A 25,701-nucleotide genomic window follows, 5' to 3' on the forward strand; every position below is an offset into this window, starting at 1 on the left:
TGATTTTTTTTAAAAGCCTAAACTCAATGATGGGAAAAGAAATAAAGATATTCCTCTGAAGGTGAAAGAATCAGCAAAGAGGCCTTACACTATAAGAACAACAGAAAAAAAGTAAGGAGAAAGGGAAAATCTTCCATGATTAAGAAAAAGTCTGATATTCCAAGGAGTAGAACAGGACCCTAGCCAAATCCCTCACAATTCCCCAGGAATATGAAAAAGCATAGCCTGGTCACATAATACTAGAGAGGTTCATCCTTAGCTCCTGGGATCCTGACCTTGGCAGAGATTTTCATATTTAAATAATGACAAAGACATCTGATTCCAAGGGACCAGGTGAGCTTGCATAATCAGCATATCACCTGTGACCAATATAGAAAGAAGACCCAGAGAAACCTTTTTGAATGTCCCACTACTGAAAAGACTCCCCAGGACCTTTTATAACATGGTTTCACCAGAAGTGGGAGGAATGCTAGCCCCAATCTAACAACTGATACTGACTTTATATGAAGGGGTACTGGAATTTTATTTAAATTTGACTTCAATAAAGAAATATGACAGGGCTGCAATTGTAGCTCAGTGGTAGAGTGCACTGGGCTCCATCCTCAGCATCACATTAAAAAAAAAAACCCACTAACTAAAATAAAAGTATAAAAGAAGAAATATGACATTTCTTTATATTTCATCACACCTCAGGCAAATAAGCTTTATAATGGTATAGATGATGGGGGGGGGCTTTAATCAGGAAACAAAATAAATATAAAATTGCATATTTGCATCTGCATCTGAATTATAATTTTATTAAATTCCATATAGTGAACTCTTGATGGACTATATTTAAAATAAAAGGAAGTTTCACAATATGTAATATAGTCCCACTGATGTTTACAAAACTGATGTACTGAGCTCATAAGGTTTACCACTCTGCATCACCAATGGCTTTTGCAAATACATAGTCTCTCCCTCCAAAACACATAACACCATCTTTCAAAAAGAATTTCCATTTGTTCTTGCTTCGATGAATCTGGAGGGAGAAAAATAATCTAAATTAATTTTATAAGTTAAAAAAATCATTTACATGTCTTTGAAATAGTAAATAGGTTTACTCTAACCCTAAATAGGAGTTCTTTAAAAGTAAGACCTCCTCGAGATAGTTATTCACAGTGAATATGTCAGATACTGTTTGAGGCACTGAAGATACAGCCAGTTCCTACATATTAAGCACTATTTTAGACACTGGAGATATTATATCATATATACAGTCATCCCTCAATATCAGTGTATCCTGAGGTACTGGTTCCACAGACCCTGCAGTTATAAAAACCTGGGGATACTTGTGTTCCTTATATAAAATGGTGCATGTGTATATATACATGTGTATATACATTTACATATATTTATATATATTTACATATGTTTTATATATACATATAACCTATGCATATCCTCCTATTTATTTTAAATTATCTCTAGATTATTTACATACCTAATACAATGTAAATACTCTTAAGTAGTAATTATACTGTATTGTTTATAAAATAGTGATGGAAAAAAGTCTGCATGTTTGGTAAAAATGCAATTTTAAAAATATTTTCAATTCACAGTTAATTAAACACATGGAGGATGAAACTGCAGACATAGAGGGACTACTAGACATGATTTCATGTATTATATATATAAAAAAATACATATATACATATACATATAAAATACAGGGGAAAAAATCCTTCCTTTGATGAGTTTACATTTTAATAAAAGGGGGTCAGAGATCTAATACATCAGTAAATTATATAGAATACTAAAAGGTTAAGTGTGCTACAAAAAATAAAGTAGGAAACTGAAGCACAAATGTAAAGATGGAATTACAATCTTAAAAAGGATAGTCAGGGTAGGATTCACATTTGAGGTGATACTTAAGCAACAACTTGAAGAAGGTAAGGGATAAAGCCAGGCAGGTATTGACTCAAAGTCACTCCAAACAAAGGACACAGATGAGAAAGGTCCTGACAAGGGACATGCCTGAACTGTTCAAGAATAGCAAACAGTCCAATATGTCTGCAAAGGAATAAACAGGGAGAATGTAGCTAATATTATCAAAACTGAAAAAGTTGTGTTTCAACGTGAAAAAGAAAGTCACAAAAAGAACCAAGCACAGGGGTTTCAAGATGGCGGACTAGAGGGCGGCTGCATCTCATGTTGCTCCAGGACTCAGGATTCAAAAGAGGAGATAGTGAGTGACTTGGGACCAACTCAAAGCCGCCGGGTGAGTCTCTCCCGTTGGGGAGGCGTCCCAATGGGGCGGTAGCCCCGGAACGCAGGGAACTTTGTGAAGTAGAGTTGCCCGGCGAGACACCCCTCCCCCCGCTGGAGCGGTAAACACGGACAGCGGGGAACTTTGCAAAGGAGGCCGCGCAGCACAACGCTTGGTTTCAGAGCAACCTGTTGGGGCTCCAGTGGCTGCCAGAGGAAGAGCTGGGCGGCAAGCTGTTTGGACTCAGCAACCTCCTGAACAACGGGGGTGGGGGCTGTCCTGAGGAAGTGGAGGTGCGCAGTGAGTTGCTTAGTCTCCAAGCTCCCACACAGAACACTGGGTGGCTGCCTGGAGGAAGAGGCGAGCGGCGGGTCACTGGGGCTCGGAACATATGTATGAGGCTCCAGGTGGCTGCTCAGAGGAGGGGTCGCATAGCCAGGCGATTAGGTGCAAAGCACGGTCCGGTCCAGGAACCTAGGCGCCTTTTGTTGAAAGAGCTACACAGAGACAAGCTGAGGAGCGGAGCGAAGGTTCCAGGACTGCGGGTAGTTTCTCTGAGGAGGGGCTACCTAAGGAGACTCATCTGCGAAGGGCAGGGCTCCCAGGCCCAGGAGGTAGGTCCGGGTCCCTGGGAACGTTGCCTGGGAAGGCTGCCCTGCCCAGGCGGTAGTTGTGGACTGAGGGGAACCTCTAGGAGGGGAACTGACCAGCGAGACATCCCCATCGGGTGAGTCTTCCCCGCCGGGTGAGGTTTTCCCACAAGGACGGTAAAACCAGAGACACAGGCACAAACAGGCCTTGCCTCAGTCCGCAGCCTAGTTCCCCTTTGGATGACCACTGGTCAAAAAGTAGAGGCACCTCTGCCCACTAGCACGGAATATACCCCACCTGAAGACCACCACCCCTAGAGAGGCAGCTTCCTTGGGGAGCACTGCATTATCAACTTCCTCCAAGACTTCAGGCTACTGAAGGATAAGAGGGGATATACTAGCAATCTTCGGGGACATTATAAGTCAATAGAGGAAATCTGCAACATCTCAGCAGTCCACTGATACCTGAACGACATGAGAAAACAAGGGAAGAAAATGCCTCAAACAAATCTGGATGTTACATCAATAAAATCCAATGACAGCATGGCAGAAGAAATGTCAGAAAGGGAGTTCAGAATGTACATAATTAACATGATAAGGGAAGCAAACGATGAAATGAAAGAGCAAATGCAGGCATTGAATGAATGCCCAATCGACAGTTAAAAGAGCAAATACAGGAAGCAAAAGACCATTTCAATAAAGAGTTAGAGATATTGAAAAAAAAACAAACAGAAATCCTTGAAATGAAGGAAACAATAAACCAAATTAAGAACTCCATATAAAGCACAACCAATAGGATAGAACACCTGGAAGACAGAACCTCAGATATTGAAGACAAAATATTTAACCTTGAAAACAAAGTCAAACAAACAGAGAAGATGGTAAGAAATCATGAATAGAATCTCCAAGAACTATGGGATATCATGAAAAGGCCAAATTTAAGAATTATTGGGATGAGGAAGGCTTAGAGAAACAAACCAAAGGAATGAACAATCTATTCAATGAGATAATTTCAGAAAATATTCCAAATCTGAAGAATGAAATGGAAAATCAAGTTCAAGAGGCTTATAGGACTCCAAATACACAAAATTACAACAGACCCACACCAAGGCACATTAAAATGAAAATACCTAACATACAAAATAAAGACAGAATCTTAAAGGCTGTGAGAGAAAAGAACCAAATTACATTCAGGGGGAAACCAATACGGATATCAGCAGATTTTTCAATCCAGACCTTAAAAGCTAGAAGGGCCTGGAATAACATTTTTCAAGCCCTGAAAGAAAATGGATGCAACCAAGAATCTTATACCCAGCAAAACTTACCTTCAGATTTCACGATGAAATAAAATCCTTCCATGATAAACAAAAGCTAAAAGAATATACAAAAAGAAAGCCAGCATTACAGAACATTCTCAGCAAAATATTCCATGAAGAAGAGATGAAAAACAAAGAAGCAAATCAGCAAAGGGAGGAGCTATCCTAGAGGAACTCTCAAATAAAGAGGAACCAAGTCGTGTCAAAAATAAACAAATAAAACAACATGTATCCCATTTGTTTACAATAAAATAAAAAAATAAATAAATAAACAAATAAATGAATAAAATGAGTCAAATGACCGGGAATACAAATCATATCTCAATAATAACCCTGAATATTAATGGCCTGAATTGATCAATCAAAAGACATAGACTGGCAGATTGGATAAAAAAGAAAGATCCAACAATATGTTGCCTGCAAGAGACTCATCTCTTAGAAAGAGATATCCATAGACTAAAGGTGAAAGGATGGGAAAAAACATACCATGCACATGGACCCAGCAAAAAAGCTGGGGTATCCATCCTCATTTCAGATAATGTGGACTTCAAGCCAAAGTTAGTCAGAAGGGATAAAGAAGGACATTTCATACTGCTTAAGGGAACCATAAATCAGCAAGACATAACAATCATAAATATCTATGCCCCAAACAGTGGCTCACCCATGTATGTCAAACAAATCCTTCTCAATCTCAGAAACCAAATAGACAATAATACAATAATACTAGGTGATTTTAACACGCCTCTCTCACCACTGGACAGATCTTTCAAACAAAAATTGAACAAAGAAACCATAGAACTCAATAACACAATCAATAATTTAGACTTAACAGACATTTATAGAATATACCACCCAACAAAGAGTGAATACACTTTCTTCTCAGCAGCACATGGACCCTTCTCTAAAATAGACCATATATTATGCCACAAAGCTAATGTTAGCAAATACAAGAAGATAGAGACACTTCCTTGTATTTTATCAGATCATAATGGATTGAAATTAGAAATAAATGAAAGAGTAAAAAACAGAAATTACTCCAACACCTGGAGATTAAACAATATGCTATTATATGATGAATGGATAACAGAAGATATTAGGAAGGAAATTAAAAAATTCTTAGAGGTAAATGAGAACAAAGAAACATCATATCAAAATCTCTGGGACACTATGCTTCCTTTTTTTTTTTTTTTTTGGTGGTGCTGTGGATTGAACCCAGGGCCTTGTGCATACAAGGCAAGCACTCTACCAACTGAGCTATATCCCCAGCCCCCCTCTGGGACACTATGAAAGCAGTACTTAGAGAAAAATTTATTTCATGGAGCGCATTCAATAAAAGAAGTAAAACTCAACAAATAAACGACATAACACTACAGCTCAAAGCCCTAGAAAAAGAAGAACAGACCAACACCAAAAGTAGTAGAAGACAGGAAATAGTTAAACTCAGAGCTGAAATCAACAAAATTGAAACAAAAGAAACAATACAAAAAACTGACAAAATAAATAGTTGGTTCTTCGAAAAAATAAACAAAATTGATAAACCTTTAGCCACACTAACAAAGAGAAGACGAGAGAAAACCCAAATCACCAAAATTCGGAATGAACAAGGAAATATCACAACAGACACGATTGAAATACAAAACATAATTAGAAGCTATTTTGAAAATCTATACTCCAACAAAATAGAAAATTTCAAAGATATCAACAAGTTTCTAGAGACGTATGAATTGCCTAAACTAAACGAGGAGGACATACACAATTTAAATAGACCAATTTCAAGTATTGAAATAGAAGAAGTCATCAAAAGCCTACCAACAAAGAAAAGTCCAGGAACTGATGGTTTCTCAGCCGAGTTCTACAAAACCTTTAAAGAAGAGCTCATTCCAATACTTTTCAAAGTATTTCATGAAATAGAAGAGGAGGAAACTCTCCCAAACTCATTCTATGAAGCCAATATCACCCTGATACCTAAACTAGACATAGACACATCAAGGAAAGAAAATTTCAGACCAATATCCTTAATGAACATCGACGCAAAAATTCTCAACAAAATTTTAGCAAATCGCATACAAAAACATATTAAAAAGATAGTGCACCATGATCAAGTGGGTTTCATCCCAGGGATGCAAGGTTGGTTCAACATCAGGAAATCAATAAATGTAATTCACCATATCAACAGATTTAAAGTCAAGAATCACATGATTATTTCAATAGATGCAGAAAAAGCATTGGATAAAATACAGCACCTCTTCATGCTCAAAACACTAGAAAAAATAGGGATAGTGGGAACGTTCCTTAACATTGTAAAGGCCATCTACGCTAAGCCCATGGCTAATATCATTCTAAATGGTGAAAAACTGAAAGCATTCCCCCTAAAATCTGGAACAAGGCAGGGATGCCCTCTTTCAACACTCCTATTCAATATCGTCCTTGAAACTCTAGCCAGAGCAATTAGACAGACCAAAGAAATTAAAGGGATACGAATAGGAAAAGAAGAACTCAAACTATCCCTATTTGCTGATGATATGATTATATACTTAGAGGAACCAGGAAATTCCACCAGAAAACTCTTAGAACTCATAAGTGAATTTAGTAAAGTAGTGGGATATAAGATCAATGCTCATAAATCTAATGCATTTTTATACATAAGTGATGAATCTTCAGAAAGAGAAGTTAGGAAAACTACCCCATTCACAATAGCCTCGATAAAAACAAAATACTTGGGAATCAATCTTACAAAAGAGGTGAAAGACCTCTACAATGAGAACTACAGAACACTAAAGAAAGAAATTAAAGAACACCTTAGAAGATGGAAAGATCTCCCATGTTCCTGGATAGGCAATATTAATATTGTCAAAATGGCCATACTACCAAAAGTGCTATACAGATTCAATGCAATTCCAATTAAAATCCCAACGACGTACCTTACAGAAATAGAGGAAGCAATTATGAAATTCATCTGGAAGAATAAGAAACCCAGAATAGCTAAAGCAATCCTTCGCAGGAAAAATGAAGCAGGGGGTATTGCAATACCAGATCTTCAACTATACTACAAAGCAATAGTAACAAAAATGGCATGATATTGGTACCAAAATAGACAGGTAGATCAATGGTACAGAATAGAGGACACGAACACAAACCCAAATAAATATAATTTTCTCATACTAGACAAAGGTGCCAAAAATATGTAATGGAGAAAAGATAGCCTCTTCAACAAATGGTGCTGGGAGAATTGGAAATTCATATGCAACAGAATGAAACTAAACCCATATCTCTCAACGTGCACGAAACTCAACTCAAAATGGAGGAAGGACCTCGGAATCAGACCAGAGACCCTGCATCTTATAGAAGAAAAAGTAGGTCCAGATCTTCAACATGTTGGCTTAGGACCAGACTTCCTCAACGGGACTCCCATAGCCCAAGAAATAAAAGCAAGAATTAATAACTGGGATAGATTCAAACTAAAAAGCTTTCTCTCAGTAAAGGAAACTATCAGCAATGCGAAGAGAGAGCCTACAGAGTGGGAGAAAATCTTTGCCAATCATACTTCAGATAGAGCACTAATCTCCAGAATCTATAAAGAACTCAAAAAACTCTACACCAAGAATACAAATAACGCAATCAACAAATGGCCTAAGGGAATGAACAGACACTTCACAGAAGAAGACCTACAAACAATCAACAAACATATGGAAAAATGTTCACCATCTTTGGTAATAAGAGAAATGCAAATCAAAACCACCCTAAGATTCCATCTCACCCCAATTAGAATGGCGATTATCAAGAATACAAGCAACAACAGGTGTTGGCGAGGATGTGGGGAAAAAGGTACACTCATACATTGCTGGTGGGGTTGCAAATTAGTGCAGCCACTCTGGAAAGCAGTATGGAGATTCCTCAGAAAACTTGGAATGGAACTACCATTTGACCCAGCTATCCCACTCCTTGGCCTATACCCAAAGGACTTACAATCAGCATACTACAGAGATACAGCCACATCAATGTTCATTGCTGCTCAATTCACCATAGCCAGATTCTGGAACCAACCTAGATGCCCTTCAGTTGATGAATGGTAAAGAAACTGTGGCATATATATACAATGGAATATTACTCAGCCATAAAGAATGATAAAATTATGGCATTTGCAGGCAAATGGATGAAATTGGAGAATATCATGCTAAGTGAGATAAGCCAATCTCAAAAAACCAAAGGAAGAATGATCTCGCTGATAAGTGGATGATGATACATAATGGGGCATGGGAGGGGTTAGTTTTAGGGTTAGAGTGAGGGTTAGGGAGGGGGGCAAGAATGGGGGAAGGAAGGACTGTATAGAGGGAAAAGAGGGATGGGAGGGGTGGGGGGAAGGGAAAAAATAACAGAATGAATCAACCAACATTACCCTATGTAAATTTATGATTACACAAATGGTATGCCTTTACTCTATGTACAAACAGAGAAACAACATGTATCCCATTTGTTTACAATAAAAAACAAAAAGAACCAAGCACAGTCAGAAGATACATCCTAAAATCTGTTAAGATTCTGTTGGCTGTTCTGCAGATTTAATAAATCAATCTAGATATAGATAAAATAAAAAGTAAGAAATCCTACTACTTCGAGAAGTAAGAAACCATAAAATCATTGCTACCTCTTGATAAACTACAAGTGATGATTCAAAAGTCATAGAAATATATGATCTGAGATCAAAAATAATATGTAAACCTAGTTTTTGACTATAAATAATTAAGTCCAGGAATAGATATTGTGACTGGTATTCAGGTGCATTTTATGAAGTATAAGAAAATGCAAACAAGTTGTACCCCATTTGTTTACAATGAATCAAAATAAATAAATTTTAAAAATAAAAAATGAAAAAAAGAAAATGCAAAGGATAAATCCCTATTTGTGTGTTTAAAATTTCCCAAATAATGTGAACTTTTTTTTTGAGTTTGACTCCCAAATTTTCACTTTCATGTCTTTAAAATCCCTTTGTAATACAATAGGGATAACAGAATCCTGAATTCAGCACAGGTCAAAAAATATGACTAGAATCAGAAGAACAGTTGCAACAGTGGGTAGCTTTAATCAAGTGACTACATTATTTCTACAAATTCAATATAGTTCAAATTAGGTATTTATTAATCTAAAAAACGTATTACTTGACCTAAGGTAATAAATAATGATCATTTCCAGTGATGTTGAAAATTCATTTGCTAATACTCATTCATTTTAGAGGTTTTTTACTCCAAAAAATGAATCATTTGTTTTTTATCCTACACACACACACACACACACACACACACACACACACGAATCTCAGCTCAAACATCAGTGACATGCAGTGGGGAAAACCTAAAAGCATTTCCATGAAAGTCAGGACATCGACAAGGTTATGTACTACTATTCAACTTTTAAACACTCTAGAGGTACTAGCTAATACAGACAAGTGGAAACTACAATTGGCATTGATCAATGCAATCAGATGAAAGAAGTACAGATATAAAAACTGGAAAAAATTAAATAAATTCACAGATGAATGTCAAAACTCTAAGATAATCAATGAAAAAAATACTAAAGAATTCAGTTAGATACAAAAATAGTACACAGAAATCCATAGCCTTCATGCATATAAGCAACAGAAGACACAGAGGAAGAGCCTATTTACCACAGAAATCAAAGAAATAAAATAGTTAGGAACAACTAAGAAATATCTGACTTACCGGCAGCATTCAATACTCTCTTCTTTGAATATTCTCCTTGCTTGGTTTCTAGAATATTCTGTTTTTTCACCTAACTCTCTGGCCACTCCTTAATTTCCTCTATTGATCTCTTCTTCTCTCTCTTACCCCTCAATTTTAGAATATACCAGAACCCTTGTTTCTGCTTATATTCAGTCTTGGTGATAACTAATCTCATGACTACACACCATCTATATGTTGATGACAAAACTTATATCTCCACCTTGTCCTTCTTCCCTTAAGTCCTAATTCTCATTCAATTACTTCCACATCTCCTGAATGTCAAGTGGACATCTGAAGCAAGTTCAAAACTAGAATAACTTTCCCCAAAACCCACAGTCTTCCCCCATCTCAATGGGAAATGGCCACCCACTTTTCTCAGGTAAAAAATTCTTTAACATTCTTTATGCCTCCTAGTCATACCTCATACCCAGATCTACCAGTAAATGTTAGTTCTACCTGCAAAGGATATTCATATTCCAACCACTTCTACCACATCTAATACTATCACTTGTCTAGGCCTTTATCTTCTCTTGCCTGAATAATACATAGCCTTGTAGCTAGTTTTCCCACTTTCATCCATGTACCCCCATCTTTAGTCTATTATGAATGCAATAGCCCAAGAGGTTTGCTAAAAATGTAAATTAATATCATTTCTCAGCTCAAAACTTTCCAGTGCTTCCCATTCTGAAATCGCAGTTTTTACAGTGGATGCAAGATCTCTCATTTCCCCTCACTTACAGTTCTAGACTGCTCTCAGAACACAAAGGAATTCTGCTACCTCAGGACTTTTACATTTGCTGTTCCCTCTGTTTGAAATGCTTATACTCAAATACCTTAACAATTCACTCCCTTACCTCTTTCTGATCCCTAGACTATTACATTTTCAATAAAGCTGTCCCTGGAAACTCCATCTAAAATTGCAACCCATTTCTCCCCAACATCATGAAAACACCAGATTTTATGATTTAATATAATCTCATTGAAAGTAATAATTAGGTTTTATTTTGAACCGGACAAGTTGATCCTGAGTTAATGCTGAAAAATAGACAATAACACCCAGGAAAAGAACATCTATAAACAAGTACTAACCCTACCAGATATTTTTAAAAGTTCAATAATTAAATCAATATAATACAAGACTAAGGAAAGATAAACCAATGGAACAAAACAGAAAATAAACTAGATCCAAATACATATCAAAATTTAGTAGATGATAAAGGAATCTTTTCAGTATGAACAAAACAAACTTTTCAATAAATGTTAGGAAAACCAAGTAGCCACCTGACAAAAAAGTTGAAACCATATTACTTTATACATCAGCAAAACACTAAATGAATCAAGACTTGAATATTTAAAAAGAAATCACATAAATACTAGAAGAAAACATGAGTGAATCCTTTAAAATCTTGAGGTAAGAAGCTCTATTCTTGATTCAAAATTTAGAAGTCATAAAATTAAAGACTGACAAATTTAACATCTGCACATAAGAAAAAGCAAGGAAAGTAAATGATTAAGGAAAAATTACTTCCATGTATAATAAAAAGCTAATAACATTCCTCAACATGATATGGAGCTCTTAGAAGTCACTGAGTAGGAAACCAATATTTCAATATTTTAAAAAAGACAAAAGTTGCTGGGTGTAGTGGCACACGCCTATAATCCCAGCAACTCAAAAGGCTGAAGCAAGATTCCAAATTTGAAGCCAGCCTCCACAACTTAGTGAGACCCTAAGCAACTGAGTAAAGTCCTGTTTCAAAATTAAAAAATTAAAAGGACTGGGGATGTGGCTCAGTAGTTAAGTGACCCTGGGTTCAACCCCCAGTAACCCCGCCCCCAAAAAAAAGAAAAGAAGAAAAAACGAGAAAGTTGTATTGATTTTGGCAGCACATATACTAAAAAGACAAAGTTACGAACAAGCAGGTCACAAAAACTAAATATAAATGGCCCTTAAACACATAGAAAGTTAAAAATTCCACCAGCATATCATTTTTCACTTTTCATAACAATAAAGATCCAAATATCTTTTATCACATTCTATTGGCAAGGTATAGGAAAAACATCACTCTCAAACACTATTTTGGAAATATATACTCGAACATCCCCTTGGAGAGCACTGTGGCAATGTCTATACAAATACATTTGTCTTGGACCTACTTATTCCATTTCTGTACATTTATGTAACAGATAAGTTTACAGACACGTGAAATGTCTCACTAGAGGTTAATTCAAAGCAAAAGACTAAAACATAAATATCCATCAGTAGGGAATTAATTAAATAAATTTTAACCCTAAAATGGAATGTTCTACAACTATTAAAATATTAGCATGAGGAAAGCCTCCTTATGTAGAAAAAACTGAGAGACACTGTTAATAGTAAAGCAAAGGTGCATATTGTCTATGCAGTATTGTCTATGCTATCTTTTGTACTTACACTAAATAAACTCTAAAAATACATTTAACAAACTAATATAACTACTTATTTGCAGTCAAGTCAGGATCAGAAGAGCTACTAGAAGGAAACACAAATAGTGAAGGAGTGGGAACCAGACCTCATTGTATACCTTTTAGTTGTGTTTTGATTTTTAACCGTGTGTATGCACTATTTAAACACCAAACCAAATATACATAGAGTGAGAAAGAGACTGTACTACATACCTTACAATTAATCACTGTACTAACATCTAAGGGACAAAGCCACAGTAAGAAAGTTGACTAACCTGTTAGATGAAGATATAGGCTATTCACATGATTTCACATAAAGTGTTCTATTTATAGGACAGAATACTGTCATTCCTATTAAAATGTTTCATTTCACCATTAATTTTTCCAGTATTATCCTTATTACTTTAATCTTTATAATAATCTTAGATATTTTCTAGGCCTCTGAAATCACTAATTCTCACCCAGAATATAGACCAATGCCTTCATTTAGTCCCTTTTCATTGTACATGTTAATATTTTCAAATTTTTCCTCCAAGAGTTAAGCTATACATTTTAAAAGGTAAATTTCATCTGTTAATCAAAGTAAAATAAAACACACTTAAAAAAATAAGTGATTCTCCAAGTTTAAGGGATTTCAAATCACCTGAAAGTCTTGCTAAAAATGCACATTCAGATCCAGGACGCTGGAGTGGTACTCAAAGTTTTATATTTGTAATACTCTCCCAGGGAAACAGATGCTGCTGTACTGGGCCTTTAAAACACACTGAGCAGTAAAGCTCTTTTTTTTTTTTTTTTGGTGCTGGGGATTGAACCCAAGGCCTTGTGCTTGCCAGGCAGGCACTCTACCAGCTGAGCTATATCCCCAGCCCTACTGAGGATTCTTTTAATTTACTTGAGTTTCATTCCATTCAATACTATCCTAAATAAATCAACCAATGACAAGAACTGGGAAGTTTTCCCTTATAAAGATTCATTATAACAATATTCCCCACCCTATTTTGACCTTACAGATACATTCCCTTTGCTACTATTTTCTGACTTCATCACTCCCTTTAAAAAATATTTCAATGGCTCCCCAATGCCTGGTTTCCATTAATGTTTTAGTTCTGTTCTTAAAATATTCACTAATTAGAGAGTACTCTCAGACAACTAGATTTGTTAATACAACTAATATCCTTCAATCTACTCCACAAGGATATTATAAGAAGTAAAATACAAAGTTTGAGGGGCTGGGGTTGTGGCTCACTGGTAGTGTTTGCCTAGCATGTGTGAGGCACTGGATTCAATTCTCAGCACCACATATAAATAAATGAATAAAATAAAGATCTATCAACATCTAAAAAATTTTTTTTAAATACAAAGTTTGAATAAATGCTTTGAAAAATACAAAGCACTATGTAATTAATTATAAACTCTCTGATAATGCATTAAAGTACACTATATTCATAATGTTCTAGAAAATTTTTGTGAAACTTTAAATAATGCATATATAATTAAATACCTTATAATCTTTTCTTTGGAGAAGCCAATACAATGTTTATAAGAAACTAAAGTAAATTCAAACAAGAACTGTCCCTTTTATATTCCTACTCCCTCTAAAGTTTATATTTACAAGCATCTAAATTGCCATTTTAGGTCTATATAAAATGTTACAGACAAGAAAGTGATCTTATTTTTAGAGAAAATGATTTATTTTTAATAAATTCACAACAAAGGATATCCTTTGCTTCCTTTAAGTATATTCTAATTGTGACTTTTTAAAAAAATCGACCCAGTGGCACATGCGTGTAATCCCAGCGACTCAGGAGGCTGAGCCAGGAGGATGGCAAGTTTGAGGGTAGCCTCAGCAACTTAGCAAGGCCCTAACCAACTTAATGAGATCCTGTCTCAAAATAAAAAATAAACAGGGCTGTGGATGTAGCTCAGTGCTAAAGTGTCTCTGGGTTCAATCCCTGGTACCAAAAAGAAAAAAAAAAATATAAGATAAAAATATCCATTAGATATCAAGGGAATGAAAATTATAACTGCAATGAGATACCATTTTATACTTACTTGGATGATTAGCATCCAAATGTCAGATAGTAAGTGTTGGCAAGGATGTAAAGATATTGAAACCCTCAAACATTGCTGGTAACAATGTAAAATAGTACAGCCATTTTGGAAAACAGCTTGGTAGTTCCATAAACTATTACCATATGACCCAGAAAAATAAACTCCTAGTTGTAAAGACAGATAAAAATATATATCTTCATAAAAATTTGTGTATTAATGTTTGTAGGGGTATTACTTATAATACCCAAAAAGTAGTGATGGGGTTCAAGACATCCAACCCCAAAGTATGGTACCTTGGCATCTGAGAAAACAGTCAAAAAAGTCTCTCTGACACTCCTCTGGCCATTCTTCCCTAAAGCAGGTCATAGAAGAATTCTCTGACCTTCTTCTAAAGTATGTCACAAAACACTTAAACCAGAGTACTCACCCTACACCCAGGAGAAAGGAATTTATCTCTGAAGACACAGGGACACAGAGAAGAGCCTGAACAAACAAACCTTACAAAATTCCCCTCCATTTATTATAAGATTATACCCCTTTTTCCTCTAATCACACTTCTGCACATTGTCCAGAAAAATACTTTTCCCTATTATCTTTGTGTCTTCATTTCTAAAAGTTCCTGTGCCATGTAAAACTTATCTAAAATGTGTACACTTTTCTCTTTTACTATAGGATCTTAGCTATGATCCTAGTGATGGATGAGGAAAAATTATTACTTTTTCCCCCATACAGTGGAAAACAACTGTGTTAGTTTTTTGTCACTGGTACACAAACACCCAACAAGAACGACTCGTAAGAGAAAAGGTTTTTTTTAGCTCATGATTTCAAAGTTCTCAGCCCATAGTTGACTGGCTTCAAGGCAGAAGCGTCACGGCTGGGAAAAGCTGCTCAGCTCATGACAACCAGAAAACAGAAAACAGAGAAAACAACCAGAAGCTGCAGTGGAGACCCCAGGAATCAAGAGATGCCAGAAATGGGGACTGTGGACAGAGGAAAGCTGCAGGCAGGGAGCAGAGCCAGTCCAAGAGAGAGGCCACATGGGCTGCAATCATCAAAGTCACAGAGGTAGGGCTTCCCAAGTCCTTTGAGACCCATATCTCACCACCATGTGCCCTGGATGCTGGACATGGAACTATAGGATTTAATATTTGCCTAGATGGGTTTCAGTCTTGCTTTTGTCCTATCTGACCCTTCTTTCTATGCCTGTTCCTCCCTTTTGGAGTGGAAATGTTTGCTTTGTGCTACTGGAAGCATGTAACTTAATTTGCTTTATTTTTATAGGGGCTCACAGTTAGGAGTTGCCTTGAGGCTCATTGGAGACTTTGGACTTAGACTTCTGAGCAATATTGGAACTATTAAAACTATGGGGACTCTTGTAGATAGAATGAATGCATTTTGTCTTGTGAGATAGGCATAAGCTTTTGGCGGTCAGGGAAGGATGTTATGGTTTGGATCTGCAATGTCTCCAAAAATGTTCATGGGTTAGGCAATACAGTAGAGGTGAAAAGACCAGATTATAAGAGTTCTGACCTTATTAGTGGATTAATTCATTTGATGGATTAATAATCTGAATGGACTACTGGGTGGTAACTGCAGACACATGGAGCATGGCTGGAGAAAGTAGTAATTAGGGGTGTGGCTGTGGTCTTTGGTCTCTCTTTTTTTTTTCTCTCTCTCTCTCTCTCCCCCTACCCTCCTTCCCAGTCACCATCATCTGAGAAGCTTTCCTCCACCATGCCCTTCTGCCAAGATGTTTCTGTCTTGGAGACAGTCAGCTATGGACCAAACCTCTAAAACTGTAGTCAAAATAAATCTTTCCTCCTGTAAGTTGCTCTTGTCAGATATTTTAGTCACAAAGACAAAAAGCTGAATAACAAAAACCCAAGGTCCACTGACAGATTAAAAAACAAAATGTGGTATATACATTCAATAGACTATTATTCAGCAATAAAAATGAATTGAGTCTTGATACACATCAGTATGAAAGAATCTTGAAAACATCATGGTAAGTGAAAAAAACCTGTCAAAAAAGACTGCACATTACATGATTCTTTCATATGAAATGCCCGAACAGGGAAATTCATAGAAATAGAAAGTAAATCAGTGGTTCCCTCAGGCTAAGGGTTGAGGTGGGGGAAACAGGAAGATATTAGAGTAAGAATTAAAGTTATGGGGAGTTTTCTGAGGATATAAAAAGGTTTTTAAATTGACTAATGGTTGTACATATCCATGAACATACTTAAAAAACACTGAACCATACACTAAACAAATGAATTTATAATATTTTAATGATATCCCAAGTATTAAAAAATATAAATATTCATGAATTAAAGACCATTCTGTTACTTAATAATCATAGCTGTTTTTGTAAAAAAAGAAAAACTGTTACCAACTTATTTTCTCAGCTTAAAACTTAAAATGCACCTTCATCTAACACAAAATTCCACTGATTCTATCATAACCTCTAACTTTACTGTCTTCTTACTTAATCTTACTTCTAACTTAATCTGGACTTCAATTACTTCATATCTACACTATCCATGTTTTTCTTACCATTAGCCTTTTCCAAATCATTAAGCATGCCCAGTTTCTAAATTCAATTACAATTTTTTCAATAAGGTTAATGTTCTTCAGACTAAGTTTAGACTTCTCCAACCAGCATTCAAGATATTCCAACATGATCCCTACTCTGTCTCCCAGACCAGTTTCATTTACAATACATACAATAAAAGAATACTTACTCGAGCCAAAGTTATCTCTTCACTGTCCCTTGTACATACTACAACTATTCATTTCTTGGCCTTTCTCAGGATATTCTACTCTGAATGCCTACCCTTTATAATAACCTATATCCTATAAATCATTCAAGCCCTATTCCAAAGCTCCACATCACCCATGAAGGATTTGTGGAGAACCCAAACTGCAAATGATTTCTTATATTTCCTTGCCACTTTTAGGACTCACAGTCTGCCACATACCTCATTTGATTTATGTAACACTCATCTTAGCATTTGGTTTACCTGTCACATATTTTAGCTTTTGATTTGCCTGCCATCTTATTGTATGTCATTCTATTATTCCCTAAGAAATGTCTTGTTTCAATAAGACTGTCACCTCCTTAAGACAAGGACTATCACTTTTTTTAGTACCACAGCAACCATACAGCACAGTATTAGACCCAAAATGCACCATCAAAACTTTACAGAATTAAATAGCTGTTTTGTGATTCATTTAACAGTTAACTGTAACTCACCATCATATTTCCCATCATTTAAAAAATCTTCCTATTACAAATGCAATTAATAAACCCGAAGTCCAAAAGATGAATACAGTACCTTATCATACTGACAGACAATTACATTATCTGTGTCAAACAGGTCTGGCACATCCTGCTCACTAACATCATCTCCAGAATTTAAAGGATCCTAAAGATGAAAGATGATCACATTAAGAAATTTCATGATGCTTCAAATTTTTTAAAGATAGAGAGACATACAGAAATGAATAACTTAGGCAGAATTGTATATACTTTAAAGTCAAATAGCCTAAGTTTTAATTCCAGCTTGGCCACTTAATAATCACATGACTGATCTTATACAAGTTACTAAAATTCTCCATATCTCAATTTTCTCATTGATGTAATAAGACCCACAGGACTGGGACTATTAAATAAGGCTGATAAGATTTAATATTATATGATATGTATGTAAGTCCACCATAAATGATAGCTAATACTCCTATATTCTTCTTTATTACCATATTCCACCCAGATTTGCATTTATTAGAATTAGAACAGATAATGTATACTTCTACACAGACTGCCTTCATAACCTCCACTTCCATCCCCTAAACCTTCCACTATCTCCAATCAAGAGCTACAAATATAGAAGATAATTCCTAAACACTTAATATTGATTTATAGTTAAATATTAAAAGTTTAAGCCCCAGCATACAAATAAGTCTCATTTAAAAAGACTAAAGACATAGTAAATATTGTTATTGCTCTTGGTTCCCAAATATATTGAAGCACAAATGTTGTAAGTTAATAAAATCTCAGCTCAAAAGTAATCCTTACCTCTTCCACAACATCTATTTGAGCATCTTCATCATCACTACTATTTGCAGTTGAATCTTCATTTGATATACTGCCAGTTTCTTCAAGCACCTTTAGATCTCCTGCATCAATAATCCCTATAAATTCATTCTCATTTACATCCCTTATACTTCCTAGTTCTTCATTGGAAGATGTATCACCAGTCCCATCTATTTGAATTATTTCATTAATATCATCATCAGTTACCTGAGTGCTTAAATCCATCTGAGAATTAGAATTCTACAAAGAGAAAGAAATACAATAAAGTTCTTCAAGTCAAACATGGTGTATAAAACAATGCATCAGAATTTTAACTTACTTTGGCAAGTACTCTACAAGTGGTCACTTAAAATATATTTCTGCCTGGGCATGGTAGCACACACTATAATCCCAGTGACTCAGGAGGCTGAGGCAGGAGGATAACAAGTTCAAGACCATCCTCAGCAACTCAGTGAAGCCCTAAGCAACTTAGTGAGACCCTGTCTCAAATTTAAAAATTTAAAAAGGACTGGTGATGTAGCCTGGTGGTAAAATGTCTCTGGATTCAATCCCCAGTACCAGGAGAAAACTCATATTTCTGCCTTTATAAAATGATTCTCCCTCCAATTTTTGAATTCCAGAATATCTCTAGCATTTCTATGTAACATAAGAATAGTTTTAAAACTATAAATTAAGTAAACCTAGTTATAATCATACATAGGCAACAAACTAATTCACTGCTCTCATATAATATTCACCAGATTTTATTAACAGCATCTTAAATTAACATAGTACCTATTGGGTTTTAACTATTACACTTGATTCTAAGCAATTACTGAAGTAGAAAAGACAAATAGCACCATATTTAATGCATAAATTAAAAATAGAAAGAATTAAAGTAAGTTGAACACAGAATAAATATCATATTATTCCACTTAATATAAGATACCTAGAATAGGCTAGAACCAGTAAACTCACAGAGACAGAAAGTAAAACAGGTTACTAGGGCCTAGGAGGAAAGGAGGAGGTAAGTTATAATTTAATGAAAAAAGAGTTTCTGTTTGAGATGCTGAAAATGTTCTAGAAATGGATAGTGGTAATGGCTGTACAATGTTGTGAATGTACTTAATACCATTGAATTGTACACTTAAAAATGGTAAAATCTATGTTATATATATTTTACTATAACAACAAAAATTTTAAATTAGAATAAATGTAAAAGAAATTTAGTAATCACCTATGCTCACATAGCTATTCTTTTTATCACTACCTTTACCTATCAGATCTAACAAATAAGCATCTTTAAAATATTTTGTGGGCATTTTCTAATTTAAACTTAATTGCAACACACTGAGAGATGAAATACTTACCAATATCAAAAAGCTAGAAAGGTATGCAATGGAGTTAAATTCCAAGTTTGATTGTAGAGAGCTGCCCTACATACTGTCCTTCTGTCAGTTTGTCATAGACAGAACAGAGACCAACAAAATTTCAAGCTTAGGGACAGGGGCTATTTCATATAATGATAAACACCACAGAACTTAACCTTTTCGGTGCAATCAGAGACCTCTTGAAAACTTGGTAAAAGTTCCAGGTGCTATTACTGAGTATAGAGCACTGTCAGTTGTTTTGCAAACAAACACAAGTAGATGCACATATTGCATATACAATAGGTTACTTTAACTCAAAGGATGGGGTACAGAAGTGGAACTCAAGGATATGGAAAGTTTGGCTCTCCCAAAGCACCCAAATGGCCTTCATTATATCAGCCTAAGAAGTCTTGGAAATTGGGCTAGGGTTGTAGCTCAGTCGTTAAGGCACTCGCCTGGGTTTGATCCTTAGCACCACCCATTAAAAATAAATAAAATAAAGGCGGTGTGCCCATCTATGACTAAAAATATTTTTAAAAACATACCAATTAGAAAATAGAAATTATCAGACTGGATTAAATCAGCAAGACCCAACCATTTGAATCATTTTAAATTTGAAACTGATTAAAAGTAAATAGAAAAAAAGTATGATGTTAGTACTAATTTAAATAAAATTAAAATATTAACATTAACACCAGAAAAAAGTAAACTTCAGAACAAGGAATATTATCAGAGATAAATAAGAACAATTAAATTACATAATGATAAAGGGTTCAATTCAAGAAGAAAATATTAATCTTAAATATTTATGTACTTGTAACACAACCTCAAAACTATATGAATCTAAAACTTTGTGGGCTGAGGATATAGCTGAGTGGTATAGCACATGCACTCAGGATGCACTGAGGCCCTGCATTAAATCCCCACTCAACACCAAAACACACAGTCATTCTTAGAAGTTGAAAAACATGGATGAATTCACATTTTCATTGGAGATGTCAAAAATCCTCTCTCAAAAATTAAAAGTAAACAGAATTCAGTAAAAACATAGAAGACTTAAACAATGGAACCAATACACATGATCCAATTGACATGTATAGACTATTCCATCCAAAAATAGCAAAACAGCTTCTTTTCAAGAGTGCATAGAATGTTCTCACAGACAGACCACATTCTGAGCCATAAAACAAACCTTGGCAAATTTAAAACATACGAAGAATGTTCCTGATAACAAAGAAATTAATCTACAAATAAATAACAAAAAGATACCTAGAAAATCCCCAAACATTAAAAAATTAAAAATATCTATGGGCCAAAGAGTAAATCACAAGGCAAATTAGAATATAATTTTAATTGAATTTAAGTTAAAATAAAACATAAAAACTTGTGAGATGAAACTTTACCTAGAGGTAAATACATAGTATTAAATGATCATAAAAGAAGAAAGTCCTGATCCAGTGTAGTGGTATGTGCCTATAATCCTGGCAATTTGGAAGGCTGAGATATGAGAATCAAAAGTTCAAGGCCAGCCTCAGCAACTTAGTGAGCAAGACCTGTCTCCAAAAAGGGGGTTGGGGATAGCGATATAGATCAGTGATAAAGGGACCCTGTGTGGAGAAGGAAGGAAGGAGAAGTAACAAAGAAGGATATGACAAACAAGGATACAACAAAGAAGGAGAAAAAGAAGAGGAGGAGGAGGAGGACAAAGAGGAAGGAAAAAGAGGAGAAAGAGGAGGAACCTCTAGGGGACAAACCATATCTAAACTATAGCATTCCCCAGTCAAAAGACACAGATTAGCAAAATGGACTATATTCTATCCACAAGAAACTCACTTTAGATCTAAGGACATGCATAGGTTGAAAGTGAAAGGACACAAAAATAAAGTCCATGCAAACAGTAACCAAAAGAGAGCTGTGGGGCTACGTCACTATCAGACAAAACAGATGTTAAGTCAAAAACTATTGCAAAACAAAGAAAAACATTTCACAGCAATAAAATAATCAATTTACCAGGAAGATATAACAGTTATAATGTTCACCAAACATCAGAGCAGCTAAATATATTCAACAAACATTCAAAGAATTAAAAGTAGAAATAGCTCTATAGTAACAGGAGGTTTCAATATCATACTTAAAATAATGAGTCAGACAAAATACCAGTAAGAACATAAAGAACTTAACAATATAAATCAATGGGACTTAACAGACATATAAATAACTCTTCACCCAACTAAGGCAGAATAAGAATTTTTTCTTTTTTTGTGGTATTGGGGATTGAACCAAGGGGCACTTAACCACTGAGCCATATCCCCAGTCCTTTTTGTTATTTTTTATTTTGAGACAGGGCCTCACTAAGTTGCTCAGGTCCTTGCTAAATGGCTAAGGCTGGCCTCAAACTTGCAATCTTCCTGCCTCAGCCTCCCAAGTCACTGGGATTACAGTCATATGCCGCCACCCCTAGAAGAACACAAATTTTCATGGAGTGTACAAATAAAATTCTCCAAGATTAAACATGTTAGGACATTAAACAAGTCTTGAAATTTTTTAAATTAAAATTATACTAAGCATATTTTCTCATCATAATGGGTAAAATTAAAATAGAAATATTAGAAATATAATTAGTAAAATAATAAAAATGATACAAATATATTTTAAATAAATAAGAAAATAGTAAAATCAACTAGAAAATGATATAAGAAAAAATGGAAAATCCACAAATTTTGAAAATTAAACAACACATATTAAAAAACCAAATGGGTCAAAGAAGAAATCACAAGGCAAATTATAAAATAGTTTGAGACAAATAAAAATGAAAACACATATACCAAAATTTATGGTACGGAATGAGAGCAATGCTAAGAGGGAAATTTACAGCTGTAAATGCTTACATTTCAAAAGACCAACCTCAGAGTAGAGGAAGCAGACCCAGGGAAGGAGAAGGGAAGGGAAAAGGGAGGTAATGGGGAACAGATCAAATTATGTTTAATGCATGTCACAATTATCCCACTATTATAATGCACCAATAAAAATTTTAAAAGTAAATAAAAAGATGAATCTCAAATTAGCAACCCCCTCTTTACACTTTAAGAAACTAGGGATAAAAAGAATAAATCAAACTCAAAACTAGAAGAAGAAAGAAAGTAATAATTATTAGAGATAAACAAAATAGAGAATCAACAAAACTAAAGAATGTGTTCTTCAAAAAGATCAACTCATAGACAAATCTTTACAGTTAGACTGAAGAAGAGACAACTCAAACATCTAAAATCATAATAAAACAGGGACTACCACTACCAATCTTACAGAGATAAATAAAGCTTTAAGAGAGTACTATGAGCACCTGTACCCCAGCAAATTTGAAAACTTAGATGAAACGGACAAATTTCTAGAAACACACAACCTACCTAGGTTGAATCATAAAGAAACAGAAAATCTGAAGAGACCCATTAACTATTAAAGATGTCCAATTAGTAATCACAAACCTCCAAAACAAAGCCCAAAAAAGAAGGCTTCACTAGGGAATTGTACCAAATATTTAGAGAATTAAAACCAATCTTTCCCCAAACTCCATCAAAGTTGAAAAGGAAGGAACATTTTATCAGGCTAACATCACCTGGACACCAAAACCTAACAAAAACATTACAAGAAAACTACAGATAAATATTGATTTAAAAAAAAAAAAAAAAAAAAAAGCTTGAAAGATGAGGAAAAAGGCAAAAATGCCTGCTTTCACCACTTCTATTCAATATAGTATCAGAAGTACTACCTAGGACAATTTAGCAAGAAAAACAAATAAAATACATCCAAACCAGAAAGGAAGAAGTATAATTCTATTCACAGATGACATGCTTTTATATGTAAGAAACACTAAAGATTTCACAAAAGAAGAAAAAGAACTTGTAAATGAATTAAATTATAAAAACCAACACACAAAAATTGTAGCTTATCTATGCACTCTTAACAACCTAAATAGAAAATTAAGAAAACAATTCTATTTATACTAGCATCAAAAAGAATAAAACACATAGGAAAAAGTTTACCCAGGGAGGCAAAAGACTTTAACACTGAAAATTACAAAATAACAAAAGAAATTAAAGAAGACACAAATAAGTGGAAAGACATCCTGTGTTCATGGGTTAGATGTCAATACTATCCAAAGCTATCTAAAGAGTCAATACAATTTCTATCAAGAGTTCAACAACAGTATTTATAGAAATAGAAAAATCAATTCTAAAATTCAGATGGACTTTCAAGGGACCCTAAATAGTTAAAATTATCTTGAAAAGGAAGAACAAAATTGGAGGTCTCATACATGCTATCACTTGGATGACCTCTGAAAAAATTATGCTAAATGAAAAAGGACACAAAAGGGTAAATACTGTTTGATTCTACTTATATCAGGTAACTAAAGTAGTAAAGATTCCAGGATACAGAAAGCAGCATGCCTGGGACTGAGGAGATTGAGCAATGGGAAACAACTGGGGAATAACTGACCATGGAGTGTAGATTTGGGAAGAAACATTCCTGGAAATAGATGGTAGTGATGACTGCATCACAATGTGAATGTACTTATTGCCACTGAACTATAGAGTTAAAGTGATTAAAATGGTAAATTTTATGGTGTATTTTGTCACTAGAGAAAAGTAGATTAGAAAAAAATCAATGATGATAAAATATTGTCAAGTACATGGTAAAACTAATAAGGTGGCAGGAAAAATTGGCATAACCCCTTTTGAAAATACTGTACTTGAATTAACTTCAAGTAGAAATTTTTAGTTTTTTTCTCAATAATCCTTTTTTAAAAAGTATTTTAAAATGCAATACAAATTAAGCTTAAAATAAAAATAAAGATGTTTTTTAAAGCACCATTTATAATAGCACCCAAAACCATGAAATATGTAAAAAAAAAAAAACAGAATATGAGTAATATGTACATTGTGGTAGCTAGAAAATAATAACAAGGAAAGTCAAAAGATCTAAATAAATAGAAAATTATCATGTCCAGGAACAAGAAGACTCAACATTGTAAAGATGTCAGTTCTCCCCTTATCAATCTATATATTCAACACAATCAACTCAGTCACAGAAGCTTTTAATTTTTTTTTGAAGTTGAAAAGTTCATTCTAGCATTTATATGGAAACACAAATGAGAACAGTCAAAATGATTTCAAAAATGATCTGAGAGACTCATTCTCTGATGGTCCAAATCTACTATAAAGTTACCATGATTATGATGGGGAGTACTAGTGGAAAAAATAAATGTACAGACTAATGAAACAGAATGCCCCCAAATAAACCAACACTGATACAGTAATTGATTTTCACTAAAGATGAAAAGATTTGAGCAACTCAATGGAGACAGAGTAGTCTTTTCAATATGTGATGCTAAAACAACTGAACACTCATTTGCAAAGAAAAAAACTTCAATCATATTCTTATACCATACAAAAAAACTAACCCAAGAGCAATTATAGGTCTAAATGTAAAACCTATAACTATAATTTTTTTTGGTACCATGGATTGAACCCAGGGGCACTGTACCACTGAGACACATTCCCACCTGTTTTATATATATATACACACATATATACACATATGTATATATGTGTTTTATTTTAACATAAAATATAGATTTATATTTTATATATAAAACATTATTTTTTAAAAATAATTTAGAGACTGGGTCTCACTGAGTTGCTCAATAAGTTACTGAAGTTGGTTTTGAACTCAAGATCCTCCTGTCTTAGCCTCCTGAGTCACTGGGATTATAGGTATGCACTATATAACTACAAAATTTGAAAAGAAAACATGACAAAAGGGCTGGTGGTATAGCATAATCAGTGGTAGAGTACTTACTTGCCTAGTGTGTGTGA

At 34.7% G+C, this 25,701-nt stretch overlaps 1 protein-coding gene across 2 annotated transcripts in view; it reads right to left on the reverse strand.

Annotated features, from left to right (window-relative positions):
• Nucleotides 1-913: 913 nt before the first annotated feature.
• Nucleotides 914-25,701, reverse strand: part of Gtf2a1l (general transcription factor IIA subunit 1 like) — a 78,313-nt gene continuing 53,525 nt past the window's right edge. For both annotated transcript variants that reach the window (XM_047522568.1, XM_047522569.1), the window contains 3 exons: nucleotides 18,462-18,719; nucleotides 17,722-17,811; nucleotides 914-1,021 (listed from right to left, as the gene is read on the reverse strand). In XM_047522568.1, coding sequence (XP_047378524.1) covers nucleotides 914-1,021; nucleotides 17,722-17,811; nucleotides 18,462-18,719 — 456 coding nt within the window. The remainder of the gene's footprint in view (nucleotides 1,022-17,721; nucleotides 17,812-18,461; nucleotides 18,720-25,701) is intronic.

Source organism: Sciurus carolinensis, chromosome 13 (genome assembly GCF_902686445.1).
Source record: "Sciurus carolinensis chromosome 13, mSciCar1.2, whole genome shotgun sequence".
NCBI lineage: Eukaryota > Metazoa > Chordata > Mammalia > Rodentia > Sciuridae > Sciurus > Sciurus carolinensis.